This window comes from Tachypleus tridentatus, chromosome 2, assembly GCF_004210375.1.
Source record: "Tachypleus tridentatus isolate NWPU-2018 chromosome 2, ASM421037v1, whole genome shotgun sequence".
Taxonomy (NCBI): domain Eukaryota; kingdom Metazoa; phylum Arthropoda; class Merostomata; order Xiphosura; family Limulidae; genus Tachypleus; species Tachypleus tridentatus.
In genome coordinates, this window is record NC_134826.1 from 148,264,808 (window position 1) to 148,280,917 (window position 16,110).

At 34.1% G+C, this 16,110-nt stretch overlaps 1 protein-coding gene across 7 annotated transcripts in view; it reads left to right on the forward strand.

Moving 5' to 3' along the window:
- Nucleotides 1-16,110, forward strand: part of LOC143245336 (epidermal growth factor-like protein 8) — a 107,128-nt gene that overhangs the window by 78,613 nt on the left and 12,405 nt on the right. For 6 of the 7 annotated variants that reach the window (XR_013025576.1, XM_076491570.1, XM_076491568.1 and 3 more), the window contains exons 4-7: nt 7,729-7,847; nt 10,387-10,482; nt 12,231-12,353; nt 14,179-14,261. Coding sequence is in view for 6 of the 7 variants with exons in the window: in XM_076491570.1 (XP_076347685.1) it covers nt 7,729-7,847; nt 10,387-10,482; nt 12,231-12,353; nt 14,179-14,261 (421 nt within the window). In the remaining variant the exon portion in view is untranslated. Of the gene's footprint in view, nt 1-7,728; nt 7,848-10,386; nt 10,483-12,230; nt 12,354-14,178; nt 14,262-14,467; nt 14,837-16,110 lie in introns of those variants that run through there. The other variant, XM_076491572.1, reaches the window with a different exon arrangement.

The following is a 16,110-nucleotide window of genomic DNA, read 5'->3' on the forward strand; positions in this document are numbered from 1 at the left end:
ACACACATCGTATCGGTAAGTTACAGGTGTGTTTGTGAAGACAACCCTTACGAGGTACATACATCATATCGGTAAGTTACAGGTGTGTTTGTGAAGACAACCCTTACAAGGTACACACATCATATCGGTAAGTTATAGTTGTGTTTGTGAAGTCAACCATTACAAGGTACACACATTGTATCGGTAATTTACAGGTGTGTTTGCGAAGACAACTATACATACATTGTATCAATAAGTTACAGTTATACCCATGAAGCTACATGAAATAGTGACCTAAGATGTTATCGGTTAGCTACTGACCTAGCTATAAGAACAAGTCTGAATAAACCATGACAACAACAATCTGATAATAAATACATTTAGTAATTAAAAATATAATACTTAACGTATTGTTGCTATGACAAACTGCCAGATGGCAGAAATAATTGTGAACAATTCTTAATACCAGCAACTTCAAGATAAGAATGTACGTATTTAATGTATGAATTATCTGACCTGATGTTAATACCAGCAACTTCAAGATAAGAATGTACGTATTTAATGTATGAATTATCTGACCTGATGTTAATACCAGCAACTTCAAGATAAGAATGTACGTATTTAATGTATGAATTATCTGACCTGATGTTAATACCAGCAACTTCAAGATAAGAATGTACGTATTTAATGTTAGAATTATCTGACCTGATGTTAATACCAGCAACTTCAAGATAAGAATGTACGTATTTAATGTATGAATTATCTGACCTGATGTTAATACCAGCAACTTCAAGATAAGAATGTACGTATTTAATGTATGAATTATCTGACCTGATGTTAATACCAGCAACTTCAAGATAAGAATGTACGTATTTAATGTTAGAATTATCTGACCTGATGTTAATACCAGCATCGTCAAGATAAGAATGTACGTATTTAATGTATGAATTATCTGACCTGATGTTAATACCAGCATTTTCAAGATAAGATTGTACGTATTTAATGTATGAATTATCTGACCTGATGTTAATACCAGCATCGTCAAGATAAGAATGTACGTATTTAATGTATGAATTATCTGACCTGATGTTAATACCAGCATTTTCAAGATAAGATTGTACGTATTTAATGTATGAATTATCTGACCTGATACGCATCCATGAACATGATTCGAAGCCAATGATAAAACAACAAATTCTCGTTTCATTTGTAGACTTGAATGACCAGTTTACACTCCTACGTTTTGTAACTTTCACAAGATTTGCATTGTGTCACTAATTAAATTGAAAAAACTATAGAGGGAAATATTTTTTGTTAAAAATAGTATTCTAATGAAGGGATTTTAACATGTTAAAATACGTCTAATAAATAGAATATTTTACTTACAACCTGGTAGTTATTATGTCAGAATTCGTACTTTTAATCACTGGAACTTAAATATTGTGATCTTTTCGTCTAATAAACAGAATATTTTACTTACAACCTAGCTAGAATTATGCCGTTCATTAATAGACCTTAACTATTGTTTCCTTATTATTTAATAAACACAAAAGTTGGTTTAAAATGGTGAAAAGTCATGCCATTTATTACTGCTCTAAGTAATGTTTTCAGTTACAGAACAAAATATATTTAAACGGTTCTGTTGAAACCGTGAGAATGGAAAAGGAACTAAATTTATCTCATTAAATATGAGTTTCACACTATCTCTGTGTGATACATTTGTCAGGGTTTCACTATCTCTGTGTGATACATTTGTCAGGGTTTCACTATCTTTGTGTGATACATTTGTCAGGGTTTCACTATCTCTGTGTGATACATTTGTCAGTGTTTCACTATCTCTGTGTGATACATTTGTCAGAGTTTCACTATCTCTGTGTGATACATTTGTCAGTGTTTCACTATCTCTGTGTGATACATTTGTCAGGGTTTCACTATCTCTGTTTGTTACATTTGTCAGGGTTTCATTATCTCTGTGTGATACATTTGTCAGTGTTTCACTATCTGTGTGTAATACATTTGTCAGTTTTTCACTATGTCTGTTTGTTACATTTGTCAGGGTTTCACTATCTCTGTTTGTTACATTTGTCAGGGTTTCACTATCTCTGTGTGATACATTTGTCAGTTTTTCACTATGTCTGTTTGTTACATTTGTCAGGGTTTCACTATCTCTGTGTGATACATTTGTCAGGGTTTCACTATCTCTGTGTGATACATTTGTCAGGGTTTCACTATCTCTGTGTGATACATTTGTTAGGGTTTGACTATCTCTGTGTGATACATTTGTCAGGGTTTCACTATCTTTGTGTGATACATTTGTCAGGGTTTCACTATCTCTGTGTGATACATTTGTTAGGGTTTCACTATCTCTGTGTGATACATTTATCAGAGTTTTACTATCTCTGTGTGATACATTTGTTAGGGTTTCACTATCTCTGTGTGATACATTTGTCAGAGTTTTACTATCTCTGTGTGATACATTTGTCAGGGTTTCACTATCTCTGTGTGATACATTTGTCAGGGTTTCACTATCTCTGTGTGATACATTTGTCAGGGTTTCACTATCTCTGTGTGATACATTTGTCAGAGTTTCACTATCTCTGTGTAATACAATTGTCAGTGTTTCACTATCTCTGTGTGATACATTTGTCAGGGTTTCACTATCTCTGTGTGATGCATTTGTCAGTTTTTCACTATCTCTGTTTGTTACATTTGTCAGGGTTTCACTATCTCTGTTTGTTACATTTGTCAGGGTTTCACTATCTCTGTGTGGTACATTTGTCAGGGTTTCACTATCTCTGTTTGTTACATTTGTCAGGGTTTCACTATCTCTGTGTGATACATTTGTTAGGGTTTCACTATCTCTGTGTGATACATTTGTCAAAGTTTTACTATCTCTGTGTGATACATTTGTCAGAGTTTTACTATCTCTGTGTGATACATTTGTTATGGTTTCACTATCTCTGTGTGATATATTTGTCAGTGTTTCACTATCTCTGTGTGATACATTTGTCAGGGTTTCACTATCTCTGTGTGATACATTTGTCAGAGTTTTACTATCTCTGTGTGATACATTTGTCAGGGTTTCACTATCTCTGTGTGATACATTTGTTAGGGTTTTACTATCTCTGTGTGATACATTTGTCAGAGTTTTACTATGTCTGTGTGATATATTTGTCAGGGTTTCACTATCTCTGTGTGATACATTTGTTAGGGTTTCACTATCTCTGTGTGATACATTTGTCAGAGTTTTATTATCTCTGTGTGATACATTTGTCAGTGTTTCACTATCTGTGTGTGATACATTTGTCAGTGTTTCACTATCTCTGTGTGATACATTTGTCAGGGTTTCATTATCTCTGTGTGATACATTTGTTAGGGTTTCACTATCTCTGTTTGTTACATTTGTCAGGGTTTCACTATCTCTGTGTGGTACATTTGTCAGGGTTTCACTATCTCTGTGTGATACATTTGTCAGAGTTTTACTATCTCTGTGTGATACATTTGTCAGGGTTTCATTATCTCTGTGTGATACATTTGTCAGTGTTTTATTATATCTGTGTGATACATTTGTCAGGGTTTCACTATCTCTGTTTGTTACATTTGTCAGGGTTTCAGTATCTCTGTGTGATACATTTGTTAGGGTTTCACTATCTCTGTGTGATACATTTGTCAGAGTTTTACTATCTCTGTGTGATACATTTGTCAGGGTTTCACTATCTCTGTGTGATACATTTGTCAGGGTTTCACTATCTCTGTGTGATACATTTGTCAGGGTTTCACTATCTCTGTGTGATACATTTGTCAGAGTTTCACTATCTCTGTGTAATACAATTGTCAGTGTTTCACTATCTCTGTGTGATACATTTGTCAGGGTTTCACTATCTCTGTGTGATGCATTTGTCAGTTTTTCACTATCTCTGTTTGTTACATTTGTCAGGGTTTCACTATCTCTGTTTGTTACATTTGTCAGGGTTTCACTATCTCTGTGTGATACATTTGTCAGGGTTTCACTATCTCTGTTTGTTACATTTGTCAGGGTTTCACTATCTCTGTGTGATACATTTGTTAGGGTTTCACTATCTCTGTGTGATATATTTGTCAGTGTTTCACTATCTCTGTGTGATACATTTGTCAGGGTTTCACTATCTCTGTGTGATACATTTGTTAGGGTTTCACTATCTCTGTGTGATATATTTGTCAGTGTTTCACTATCTCTGTGTGATACATTTGTCAGGGTTTCACTATCTCTGTGTGATACATTTGTCAGAGTTTTACTATCTCTGTGTGATACATTTGTCAGGGTTTCACTATCTCTGTGTGATACATTTGTTAGGGTTTTACTATCTCTGTGTGATACATTTGTCAGAGTTTTACTATGTCTGTGTGATATATTTGTCAGGGTTTCACTATCTCTGTGTGATACATTTGTTAGGGTTTCACTATCTCTGTGTGATACATTTGTCAGAGTTTTATTATCTCTGTGTGATACATTTGTCAGTGTTTCACTATCTCTGTGTGATACATTTGTCAGTGTTTCACTATCTCTGTGTGATACATTTGTCAGGGTTTCATTATCTCTGTGTGATACATTTGTTAGGGTTTCACTATCTCTGTTTGTTACATTTGTCAGGGTTTCACTATCTCTGTGTGGTACATTTGTCAGGGTTTCACTATCTCTGTGTGATACATTTGTCAGAGTTTTACTATCTCTGTGTGATACATTTGTCAGGGTTTCATTATCTCTGTGTGATACATTTGTCAGGGTTTCAGTATCTCTGTGTGATACATTTGTCAGGGTTTCACTATCTCTGTGTGATACATTTGTCAGGGTTTCAGTATCTCTGTGTGATACATTTGTTAGGGTTTCACTATCTCTGTGTGATACATTTGTCAGAGTTTTACTATCTCTGTGTGATACATTTGTTAGGGTTTTACTATCTCTGTGTGATACATTTGTCAGAGTTTTACTATGTCTGTGTGATACATTTGTCAGAGTTTTACTATCTCTGTGTGATACATTTGTCAGGGTTTCATTATCTCTGTGTGATATATTTGTCAGGGTTTCACTATCTCTGTGTGATACATTTGTCAGGGTTTCACTATCTCTGTGTGATACATTTGTCAGAGTTTTACTATCTCTGTGTGATACATTTGTCAGGGTTTCATTATCTCTGTGTGATATATTTGTCAGGGTTTCACTATCTCTGTGTGATACATTTGTCAGGGTTTCACTATCTCTGTGTGATACATTTGTTAGGGTTTCACTATCTCTGTGTGATACATTTGTCAGAGTTTTACTATCTCTGTGTGATACATTTGTCAGGGTTTCACTATCTCTGTGTGATACATTTGTCAGGGTTTCACTATCTCTGTTTGTTACATTTGTCAGGGTTTCACTATATCTGTTTGTTACATTTGTCAGGGTTTCACTATCTCTGTGTGATACATTTGTCAGGGTTTCACTATCTCTGTGTGATACATTTGTTAAGTAGGCTATTCAGTGGTTAAAAGTCTTGTGTTAACTTTCATATAATCAGGAAATAGAGTGCAGATATAACGTGTTATTAAATATAGCTTGCATTTAAAAAGAGCAGTAATGGATAACAAATGTTCCTATATGAACATTTTTGGCCCAAACTTACTATAAATATGTCTCGTGATTTTACCAAGCAAATAGTGTATCATAACTTTAGTGAGGTGCTTAATTATAAAATCTGAGTGTATATATAGAAGGACTGTAATAATCATTACGACGTGTAGACTATCGCGTGCACTACAATCCCGTGAAGTTGTAAAGAAAAATTACGTCACAACTATATAAATGTATGTGTGTGTGTGTGTGTGAAATACGAGTCTTCGCTTTGTGCTCACAATACGTTCAACTCTTCGCAACTGATTAGGTTTCAGTGACTTTTACTTGCCTGACACCTGTTATGCATAAACAAAACTAGATCAGAATTTAAAGCTGTATATTAGTTGTAGAGAAGAAGAAATGTCATGTATTTGTTCGGAAAGAGAACTAATTGATAACACGCTAGGTTTACTGAACGTTGTTGTTATATCTGTTTTTTCAGTTTGTTTCGTGGTTTGTTCAGTTGTTTGTTTCGTGGTTTCCAGTGAAACTCTAAACAATTGACTATCTGTTCACTCCGATAATCGAACCATGGATTTTAGTGTTATAAGTCAGTAAACTTATCCATGACCTACCACGGACCACACTTGGTAATAAACCAGATTTATATTAGAACACTATAATAGTTGATTTCTTACCACAGAATGGGCCCTGGCATGGCCAGGTGGTTAGGGCCCTCGACTCGTAATCCGAGGGTAGCGGGTTCGAATCCCCGTCACATCAAACACACTCGCCCTTTCAGCCGTGGGAGAGTTATAATGTAACGATCAATCCCGCTATTCGTTGGTAAAATGCATTCTAAAAACCCAACAGTTGGCGGTGGGTGGTGATTACTTGCTGCCTTCCCTCTAGTCTTACACTGCTAAATTAGGTACAGCTAATGCAAATAGCTGTTGTGTAGTTTTACGCTAAATTAAAAAAATATATATTCTCAGAATGTTACAGGATATGCACTGAGCGTACACCATAACAACTGTTACAGTAGATATACACATACAGAGAACAGTTGGTTGAGTATTTACTTTTAGAAAATATTCTTTGTTAGGAAATTGTTTTTTCTAACCCGAAGACTTTGTGATACACTGATTTTAACTCTGCCTCACAGTAACTTGGAAACATTGTTCAATGTGGGAGAGAAGCTGAGTCACTCACTAATTTATTAAGTGTCCCCCAGTGGCATAGCGGTATGTCTGCGGACTTAAAACGCTAAAAACCAGGTTTCGATACCCGTGGTTAGCAGAGCAGAGATAACCCATGTGTAGCTTTGTGCTTAATTCAAAACAACTTTATTAATTTTGATATTTATGTACATATACACTTGTTGATGTTATAAACACGTAACAAACACATATAATTTAAGGGTAACAAGAGACTTATCTATCACCTTAAATAACATAAACATTACAAAACCTTGCATTTTACTCCAGCCATATCTTGTTATTATTATTGTGCAGAGTTTATTTTAAATAACAAAGTAGTGAAGGCTTAGTGAGTGCATTCTAAAAATTACATCATAGATTACTGGAACTTTGTTTCAACACTATTTTAAATCACTTTTCCTTTTAATAATTTTGATCTTATTAATAAGTTAATTAAAATATGCAAGAATTATGGAGAAACTGATGTAAAGTTTCTAATTTAGGACGTAATTAATAATATAAATATTATAAGGTTACCAGCTTGAAATATGGATTTAAATATTCATTCTGCAATCATTGTTATTTCAGTGTAAATGTCAGAGTATTTGTTTCAAGTTTGCTATAGTTTACAAACCGACATATCACACTGTCTACAGGTCTAGGGCTCGGCATGGCCAGGTGGTTAAGGCACTCGATTCGTAATCCGAGGATCGCGGGTTTGAATACCCGTCACACCAACCATGCTCACCCTTTCAGTCTTGGAGGCGTTATAATGTAATAATCAATCCCACAATTCATTGGTAAAAGAATATCCCAAGAGTCGGTGGTGGGTGGTGATGACTAACTGCCTTCCCTCTAGTCTTACACTGCTAAATTAGGGATGGCTAACGCAGATAGCTGTTGTGTAGCTTTGTGCAAAATTTAAAACAAACAAACTACATGTATAGACTTTTTTTAGTATAACTGTTTTTATTTCAGTATAATTTATGAAACTGCATATCGTACTGTTTACAAATCTGTTCCTCGCACTGAAACAACGTACGAATGTTGTCCAGGATGGACTCGGAGAAGCCCTGCTGCACACGGATGTATGGAAGGTAAAATATATTTAATTATATCATCGAAATGTTATAATCATTGTGGTTCTGTCTTTGGAACAAATATCACTGAGTTTTAAAAATAGAAACTGGAATTTAAAACTGTATAATATGGTTCAGCTACGTTTAGGAGTTCTTCTGGATACAGGAAGTAAAAACAAAACCTCAGGACTGCTAAGGCCTAGGAAGCAATTAACCACAGTGAAAGACGATAGGTAAACTTTAGTACTGCAGGGGTTTTATAAAAATATTCACTCCAGCGTGCTCATAAAAACATGATGGGATTATGGACAAGCACCTCGTTAAATATTCAGTACGCAGTGCTTGAAACCTAAATAAAATATTTTCTAGTTATTTACTTTAACGTTTTTTGTTGTTTTTTTTCTAGTAGGGACCCTTGTGGGTCAATGCTAAGAAACACCCTTGCTTATGATGTTCTTATAGAACATGATTTTCCAAGAAACCTGTACGTGATGAACGTCTTGTAATTGGAACCAAACATTTCCTGTTTTGTGTGTGTGATAAATAAATATAATTAATAAAACTTGAAATAATTATAAATAGACAAAGTAATCATACTAACGCCGTGCTGTTTGTAAATAGACAAAGTAATCATACTAACGTCGTGCTGTTTGTAAATAGACAAAGTAATCATACTAACGTCGTGCTGTTTGTAAATAGACAAAGTAATCATACTAACGTCGTGCTGTTTGTAAATAGACAAAGTAATCATACTAGCGTCGTGCTGTTTGTAAATAGACAAAGTAATCATACTAACGTCGTGCTGTTTGTAAATAGACAAAGTTATCATACTAACGTCGTGCTGTTTGTAAATAGACAAAGTAATCATACTAACGTCGTGCTGTTTGTAAATAGACAAAGTAATCATACTAACGTCGTGCTGTTTGTAAATAGACAAAGTAATCATACTAACGTCGTGCTGTTTGTAAATAGACAAAGTAATCATACTAACGTCGTGCTGTTTGTAAATAGACAAAGTAATCATACTAACGTCGTGCTGTTTGTAAATAGACAAAGTAATCATACTAACGTCGTGCTGTTTGTAAATAGACAAAGTAATCATACTAACGTCGTGCTGTTTGTAAATAGACAAAGTAATCATACTAACGTCGTGCTGTTTGTAAATAGACAAAGTAATCATACTAACGTCGTGCTGTTTGTAAATAGACAAAGTAATCATACTAGCGTCGTGCTGTTTGTAAATAGACAAAGTAATCATACTAGCGTCGTGCTGTTTGTAAATAGACAAAGTAATCATACTAGCGTCGTGCTGTTTGTAAATAGACAAAGTAATCATACTAACGTCGTGCTGTTTGTAAATAGACAAAGTAATCATACTAACGTCGTGCTGTTTGTAAATAGACAAAGTTATCATACTAACGTCGTGCTGTTTGTAAATAGACAAAGTAATCATATTAACGTCGTGCTGTTTGTAAATAGACAAAGTAATCATACTAACGTCGTGCTGTTTGTAAATAGACAAAGTAATCATACTAACGTCGTGCTGTTTGTAAATAGACAAAGTAATCATACTAACGTCGTGCTGTTTGTAAATAGACAAAGTAATCATACTAACGTCGTGCTCTTTGTAAATAGACAAAGTAATCATACTAACGTCGTGCTGTTTGTAAATAGACAAAGTAATCATACTAACGTCGTGCTGTTTGTAAATAGACAAAGTAATCATACCAACGTCGTGCTGTTTGTAAATAGACAAAGTAATCATACTAACGTCGTGCTGTTTGTAAATAGACAAAGTAATCATACTAACGTCGTGCTGTTTGTAAATAGACAAAGTAATCATACTAACGTCGTGCTGTTTGTAAATAGACAAAGTTATTATACTAACGTCGTGCTGTTTGTAAATAGACAAAGTAATCATACTAACGTCGTGCTGTTTGTAAATAGACAAAGTAATCATTCTAACGTCGTGCTGTTTGTAAATAGACAAAGTAATCATACTAACGTCGTGCTGTTTCTTTGACCCATGAGAGTCTCTAACTTACCCACTGCGTGTTCCATCTGTGTTTATTTTTTTAAATAGTTTGTTATCTTCTTGAAAACGGATGATTTAGTGACTACAAGTTGATGTTTCAACATAAATCAACATCAGTAAGTCAGTATAGAAGAGATTAGTTGTGAAAATACGGTTAAATGTACTGGGCAAGACTAGACGACGCTCTGCAAGTGGCCGGGTGTAGCTTCATGGTTAACCTGCTACGAATACATCCACAGTTCGTATGTCGTTAATGAAGAAGAATAATGTCCCTAGACATTGAGACGGGAGTAACTAAGAGTTGGAGTGGTGAAGAGGGGGTTGTCTGCCCTTAGATTTACCAGTTCAGAATTCCTGATGGTTAATTGCAGTTGTCTGTTTGTGCTAGTACCTTTTATTACCGAGAAGTCGTATTGAATTTTCTGTGTAGCATATTAACACCTAACAGAAATATTAAATGTTTCGTAAGGAAAAACTCCTAACCGGTTACACTTTTAACACTTTTTTTTTTTTTTTAATTAGCAATTTGTTCACATTCTTGTAAAAATGGAGGAACCTGTTCGAGGCCAAACCAGTGCTCTTGTCTGCCTGGCTGGACCGGGCGAACCTGTGAAAAAGGTAACTGAAGCTTAATTGGAGGGTTGTTAATTTATATATTGCAAAAATAACTTCATTCATCAAGAAAAACGAAACATTTTCAAGATCACATATATACACTGTGGTATCTTGTCACATAATTTATTATATATATACACTGTGGTATCTTGTCACATAATTTATTATATATATACACTGTGGTATCTTGTCACATAATTTATTACATATATAGACTATGGTATCTTGTCACATAATTTATTACATATATAGACTATGGTATCTTGTCACATAATTTATTACATATATAGACTATGGTATTTTGTCACATAATTTATTTAAACCGTAAAGATGTTTTAAATTCTTAAACAAATGTTCAATACGCTCACATTAACGATACTTTCATTTAATGGGCTGGATATGGCCTTGTGAGGCTGCGGATTGCAAGATCTGGCGTTCAAAATATGACTGTTTTGAATTTGCTCTGAAATTCCAGCCACATATGCGTTATAAAATTGACGGTTGATCTATTTAATCGGTTTAAGAAGATGGAAAAACTTTGGTAGTGCTCCAGCCTGGCTACTTTTCACCAGTTCAGTTGTTACAAATTAAAAACAGTTATATTTGCATTGTAGAGATCTCTGACGAACTGATAGTTTAGCCCCCTTACGCATGAAGTGTCTGTGGATTCACAACGAGAAATACAATTTCCAGGTCTTTTAAAACAAACTTCATGACATCTCAGACTCTTCCAGTAATTAAGTACTAAATTGATGAAGTCCATCTCTCATGTATTTCAAGCATAGGACATTGCTTATCTACGTTATGTGCTTTTTACAAGCATACGCTTGTGTTAACTGAAAAACAACAACAACACGAAATCCACGTCCAAACAAATGCATTCACACGGCCTGGTGGTTAGAGCGCTCGACTCTTAATCTGAGGGTCACTGGTACGAATACCCGTCATACGAAACATGCTCGCCCTCTCAGTCGTGTGATCGTTATGATGTGATGGGCAATCCCACTATTCATTGGTAAAAAAAAAAGCCTAAGAGTTGGCGGTGGGTGGTGATGACTAGCTGCCTTCCCTCTAGTCTCACACCGCTAAATTAGAGACAAGTAGCGCAGATAACCCTCGTGTAACTTTGCGCGAAATTCCAAAACAAACAAACATTTACATTATTTTTTCTCATTGTATTTTTTTCTTGTCACTAGTAATCACACGTGCAATATTTAAATTACAGAAAACTTAAAGAATATAGACACACATCTAAGTAGAGAACAGAATCAAGGTGGCTATAATGTATTACGTCAGCACTTTGAGTTTGAAAGTTTTATAAGTATGTGCGTATTATAAAAGCAAGAAATCAACAAAGCTGTCATGATACACGTATTATAAAACAATATTTAAAATTCATGAATATTATGGGAGCATTTTTTTTAGTTTGTTTATTGGTTTTCCTCGTGTGTTAACATCTACTGATAATTAGGTTTTTGTGATTTAACTAAAATACATTACATAAATATTTGATGCTTATGATGATATTTAGGTATAATAAAAGTTGAGTCGTGTTGATTTAAAGTCTCTGTTTTCACTATGGTATATTATAGTGCATCGTAATATTTATAGACCTTTGAGGTATCTTTAAAAATAAATCCTGCATATTTCTCGACACATTAGTCATTAAAAACGGCGAAATGTGTTTGTGTGTGAGGTTTAATTGTTTTATGTTTGTATAGCTTTTGGATTCCTTCTCTGTTTTCCTATAGTTGAGAATAAATGTTTGAAACACAACGGGAACTGTGAACACAAGTGTGTTAACACTCCAGGCAGTTACAGCTGCGAGTGTCACGACGGATTTATCCTACAGAAGGACGGAAAATCCTGCAAAAGTAACGTCTCTTTGTTTCCTGTAAAGACATCATTCGAAGGCTTTGTGAAATACCACTCATAACTTAGTGTACAATCCTACATAAAATGTGACAAGAAGTCAAAATTGGTATTTTCATCTAATACACGAACGTTACATCGAAGACGTTCTCAAAGTAATCTGAAAATGTGAAAAAAATCGCAGTAATAACCATACTAGTGTTACCGTTATTACAGACAGTTACATTTATTAATATATTTTGTAAACTGTACCGTTGTTACAGACAGTTACATTTATTAATATATTCTGTAAACTGTACCGTTGTTACAGTTACATTTATTAATATATTTTGTAAACTGTACCGTTATTACAGACAGTTAAATTTATTAACATATTTTGTAAACTGTACCGTTGTTACAGACAGTTACATTTATTAATATATTTTGTAAACTGTACCGTTCTTACAGACAATTACATTTATTTACATATTTTGTAAACTGTACCGTTGTTACAGACAGTTACTTTTATTAACATCTTTTGTAAACTGTATCGTTGTTACAGACAGTTAAATTTATTAACTACATCACTATTTTAAATGAAACCCACACTACATCACTATATTAAATGAAACCCAGACTACATCATTATGTTAAATGAAACCCACACTACATCACTAAATTAAATGAAACCCACACTATATCACTATTTTAAATGAAACCCATACTACATCATTATGTTAAATGAAACCCACACTACATCACTATATTAAATGAAACCCACACTACATCACTATATTAAATGAAACCCAGACTACATCACTATATTAAATGAAATCCACACTACATCACTCTATTAAATGAAACCCAGACTACATCACTATATTAAATGAAATCCACATTACATCACTCTATTAAATGAAACCCAGACTACATCACTATATTAAATGAAACCCAGACTACATCACTATATTATATGAAACCCATACTACATCACTATATTAAATGAAACCCAGACTACATCACTATATTAAATGAAATTCACACTACATCACTCTATTAAATGAAACCCAGACTACATCACTCTATTAAATAAAACCCAGACTACATCACTATATTATATGAAACCCATACTACATCACTATATTAAATGAAACCCAGACTACATCACTATATTAAATGAAACCTACACTACATCACTATATTAAATGAAACCCACACTACATCACTATATTAAATGAAACCCAGACTACATCACTATTTTAAATGAATCCCACACTACATCACTATATTAAATGAAACCCACACTACATCAGTAAATTAAATGAAACCCACACTACATCAATATGTTAAATGAAACCCAGACTACATCACTATGTTAAATGAAACCCAGACTACATCATTATGTTAAATGAAACCCACACTACATCACTAAATTAATTGAAACCCACACTATATCACTATTTTAAATGAAATCCACACTACATCATTATGTTAAATGAAACCCACACTACATCACTATTTTAAATGAAACCCACGCTACATCACTATTTTAAATACATCTTATTTTTCTAAGCTATTTATGTGCCACAAAACTTACTATTCCATGGTTTTGTTATTATGTAAATATGGACTCCACTGGTAGTAAATTGTGTAAGAAACAGTTGATAATTCATGGATTTAGCCAGCTGGAATTAAGTAAATAAATTGTACTAATATTGAATTATTTTTAAAAAGTTCATTCTTCATTCAAAACTATTATAAAGAATACGTTTTCAATTTTTTTCCTCAATATTTCGTTTCAATATGTATTTCTCTGAAACCTCTCAGGATATATTTTTGTCTATTTAGTGAATCTTCACACGGTGCCTGAATATCAGAAGTTTGTACAAGACTACCAGGAACTGAACCAGAGGATTGTCGTATTAGAAAAGGTAATTTTATTTATGGTGACTTGGGAATATTACAGAAAGATAACCTTCTATGCAATATCCTGGAAAAGTAAAGTCTTTGTTTTTAATTTTCTTCTATTGGGCTTTCAGATGAATTCATATGTGTAGTAAGTTTCAAGTACCAAGTTTTATTTGATTTGTTAGAAAAAGATAGAACATAAAATAGTTTCTGATTTTATTTTCAGTAGACTCGCATACATTATAATAGAAATATAACCATGATCCTCGAAATATCTTTCCTTGAGTGTATTAGCACTCAGCTAATACAGCGATAAGTCTACGGATTTATAACGCTCAAATCAGGGGCTAGATTCCCCTCGATGGATACAGCAGATAACCCAATGTGACTTTGCTACAAGAAAATAAACATGCCTTACTAGATGTACTACAAGAGGAGAGTTTCTGTTAATAAATGTTCCATTTGTTTTTAAACTCATCAGGTTTACCTTGTTTAGCTTTAAGTGATGTATTCAAATAAATTTGCCACTGTTACATCTTCTAAACTCTGTAGGCATAAAATTCAGTCTCTGTCCCTTTTCATTTATACCATTATATACTTGTTTATTTTGAAAGAAATTAGCAAGTTTATATCTTCTGGATCTTGGACTAGTCTGACTGAAATCTGATTAAAGTCTCTTTCAAACAAGATTTCAGATTTTTTCAAATTTGTTAAGCTCCTACTCATGTTATTTTTTACAGTAGTTTGGTTTAGAATGTCATTATTCCGTTTTCATCTGTCGGTGTGTTACAGAAAAATAAATGTTAAAAGTTGCATGTTTCTTGTGCTTATAAAGTTCGTCATAGTTTATTGAAATGAACAGAAATTAAAGTCTGTGTTCAGTTTTATGTGAGGAAATTAAAGTCTGTGTTCAGGTTTGAACATGTTGTCGCAGTAACACATTAAATTTTAATTTATAAGTATAGTATGCTATTTCGAGAATACACTCATTCCATCATCAGATTATTTACTGCGTGACAGAAAGGAACATTTTTCCCCAGTGCAGCTACGAATGTCCTCGCGTTTGTTTTGAGGAGGTCAAGCCTTTGTCGTGTGTATGCATAATAACCGCTTTGACTTCTTTCTTCTGCATTTTTCATATCTTCATTGGCCAAATAACTTGACACGTTCTCGTAAAAGTTCTTTTAAAGATAAAACAAATAGTTCATAACAACGAAGCACACCGAAATGTCCATACTTTGATAAAAGAAATTGCTGGGATGTATCATTAACAGGATAATACCAGAGACATTCCAAACGTTGTGTTTCACATCTTATTAACAGAACAAGGCTAGAGACATTCCAAACGTTGTGTTCTAACATATTATTAACAGGATCAGTATAGAGAAGCTCCAAACGTTGTTTTCTGACGTATCATTAACAGAACCAAGCTAGAGACACTCCAAACGTTGTGTTCTGACATATTATTAACAGAACCAAGCTAAAGATACTTCAAACGTTGAACTCTGACGTATCATTAAAAGAACCAGGTTAGAAACGCTCCAAATGTTGTGCTCTGACGTATCATTAACAGGATCAGGCTAGAGACGCTCCAAACGTTATGTTCTGACATATTATTAACAGAATCAGGTTAGAGACGCTCCGAACGTTGTGCCCTGACATAGCATAAACAGAATCAGGCTAGAGACGCTCCAAAATGTTGTGCTCTGACGTATCATTAACAGGATCAGGCTAGAGACGCTACAAACGTTGTGCCCTGACATATCATAAACAGAATCAGGCTAGAGACGCTCCAAAACGTTCTGCTCTGACGTATCATTAACAAGATTAGGCTAGAGACGCTCCAAATGTTCTGCTCTGACATATCATTAA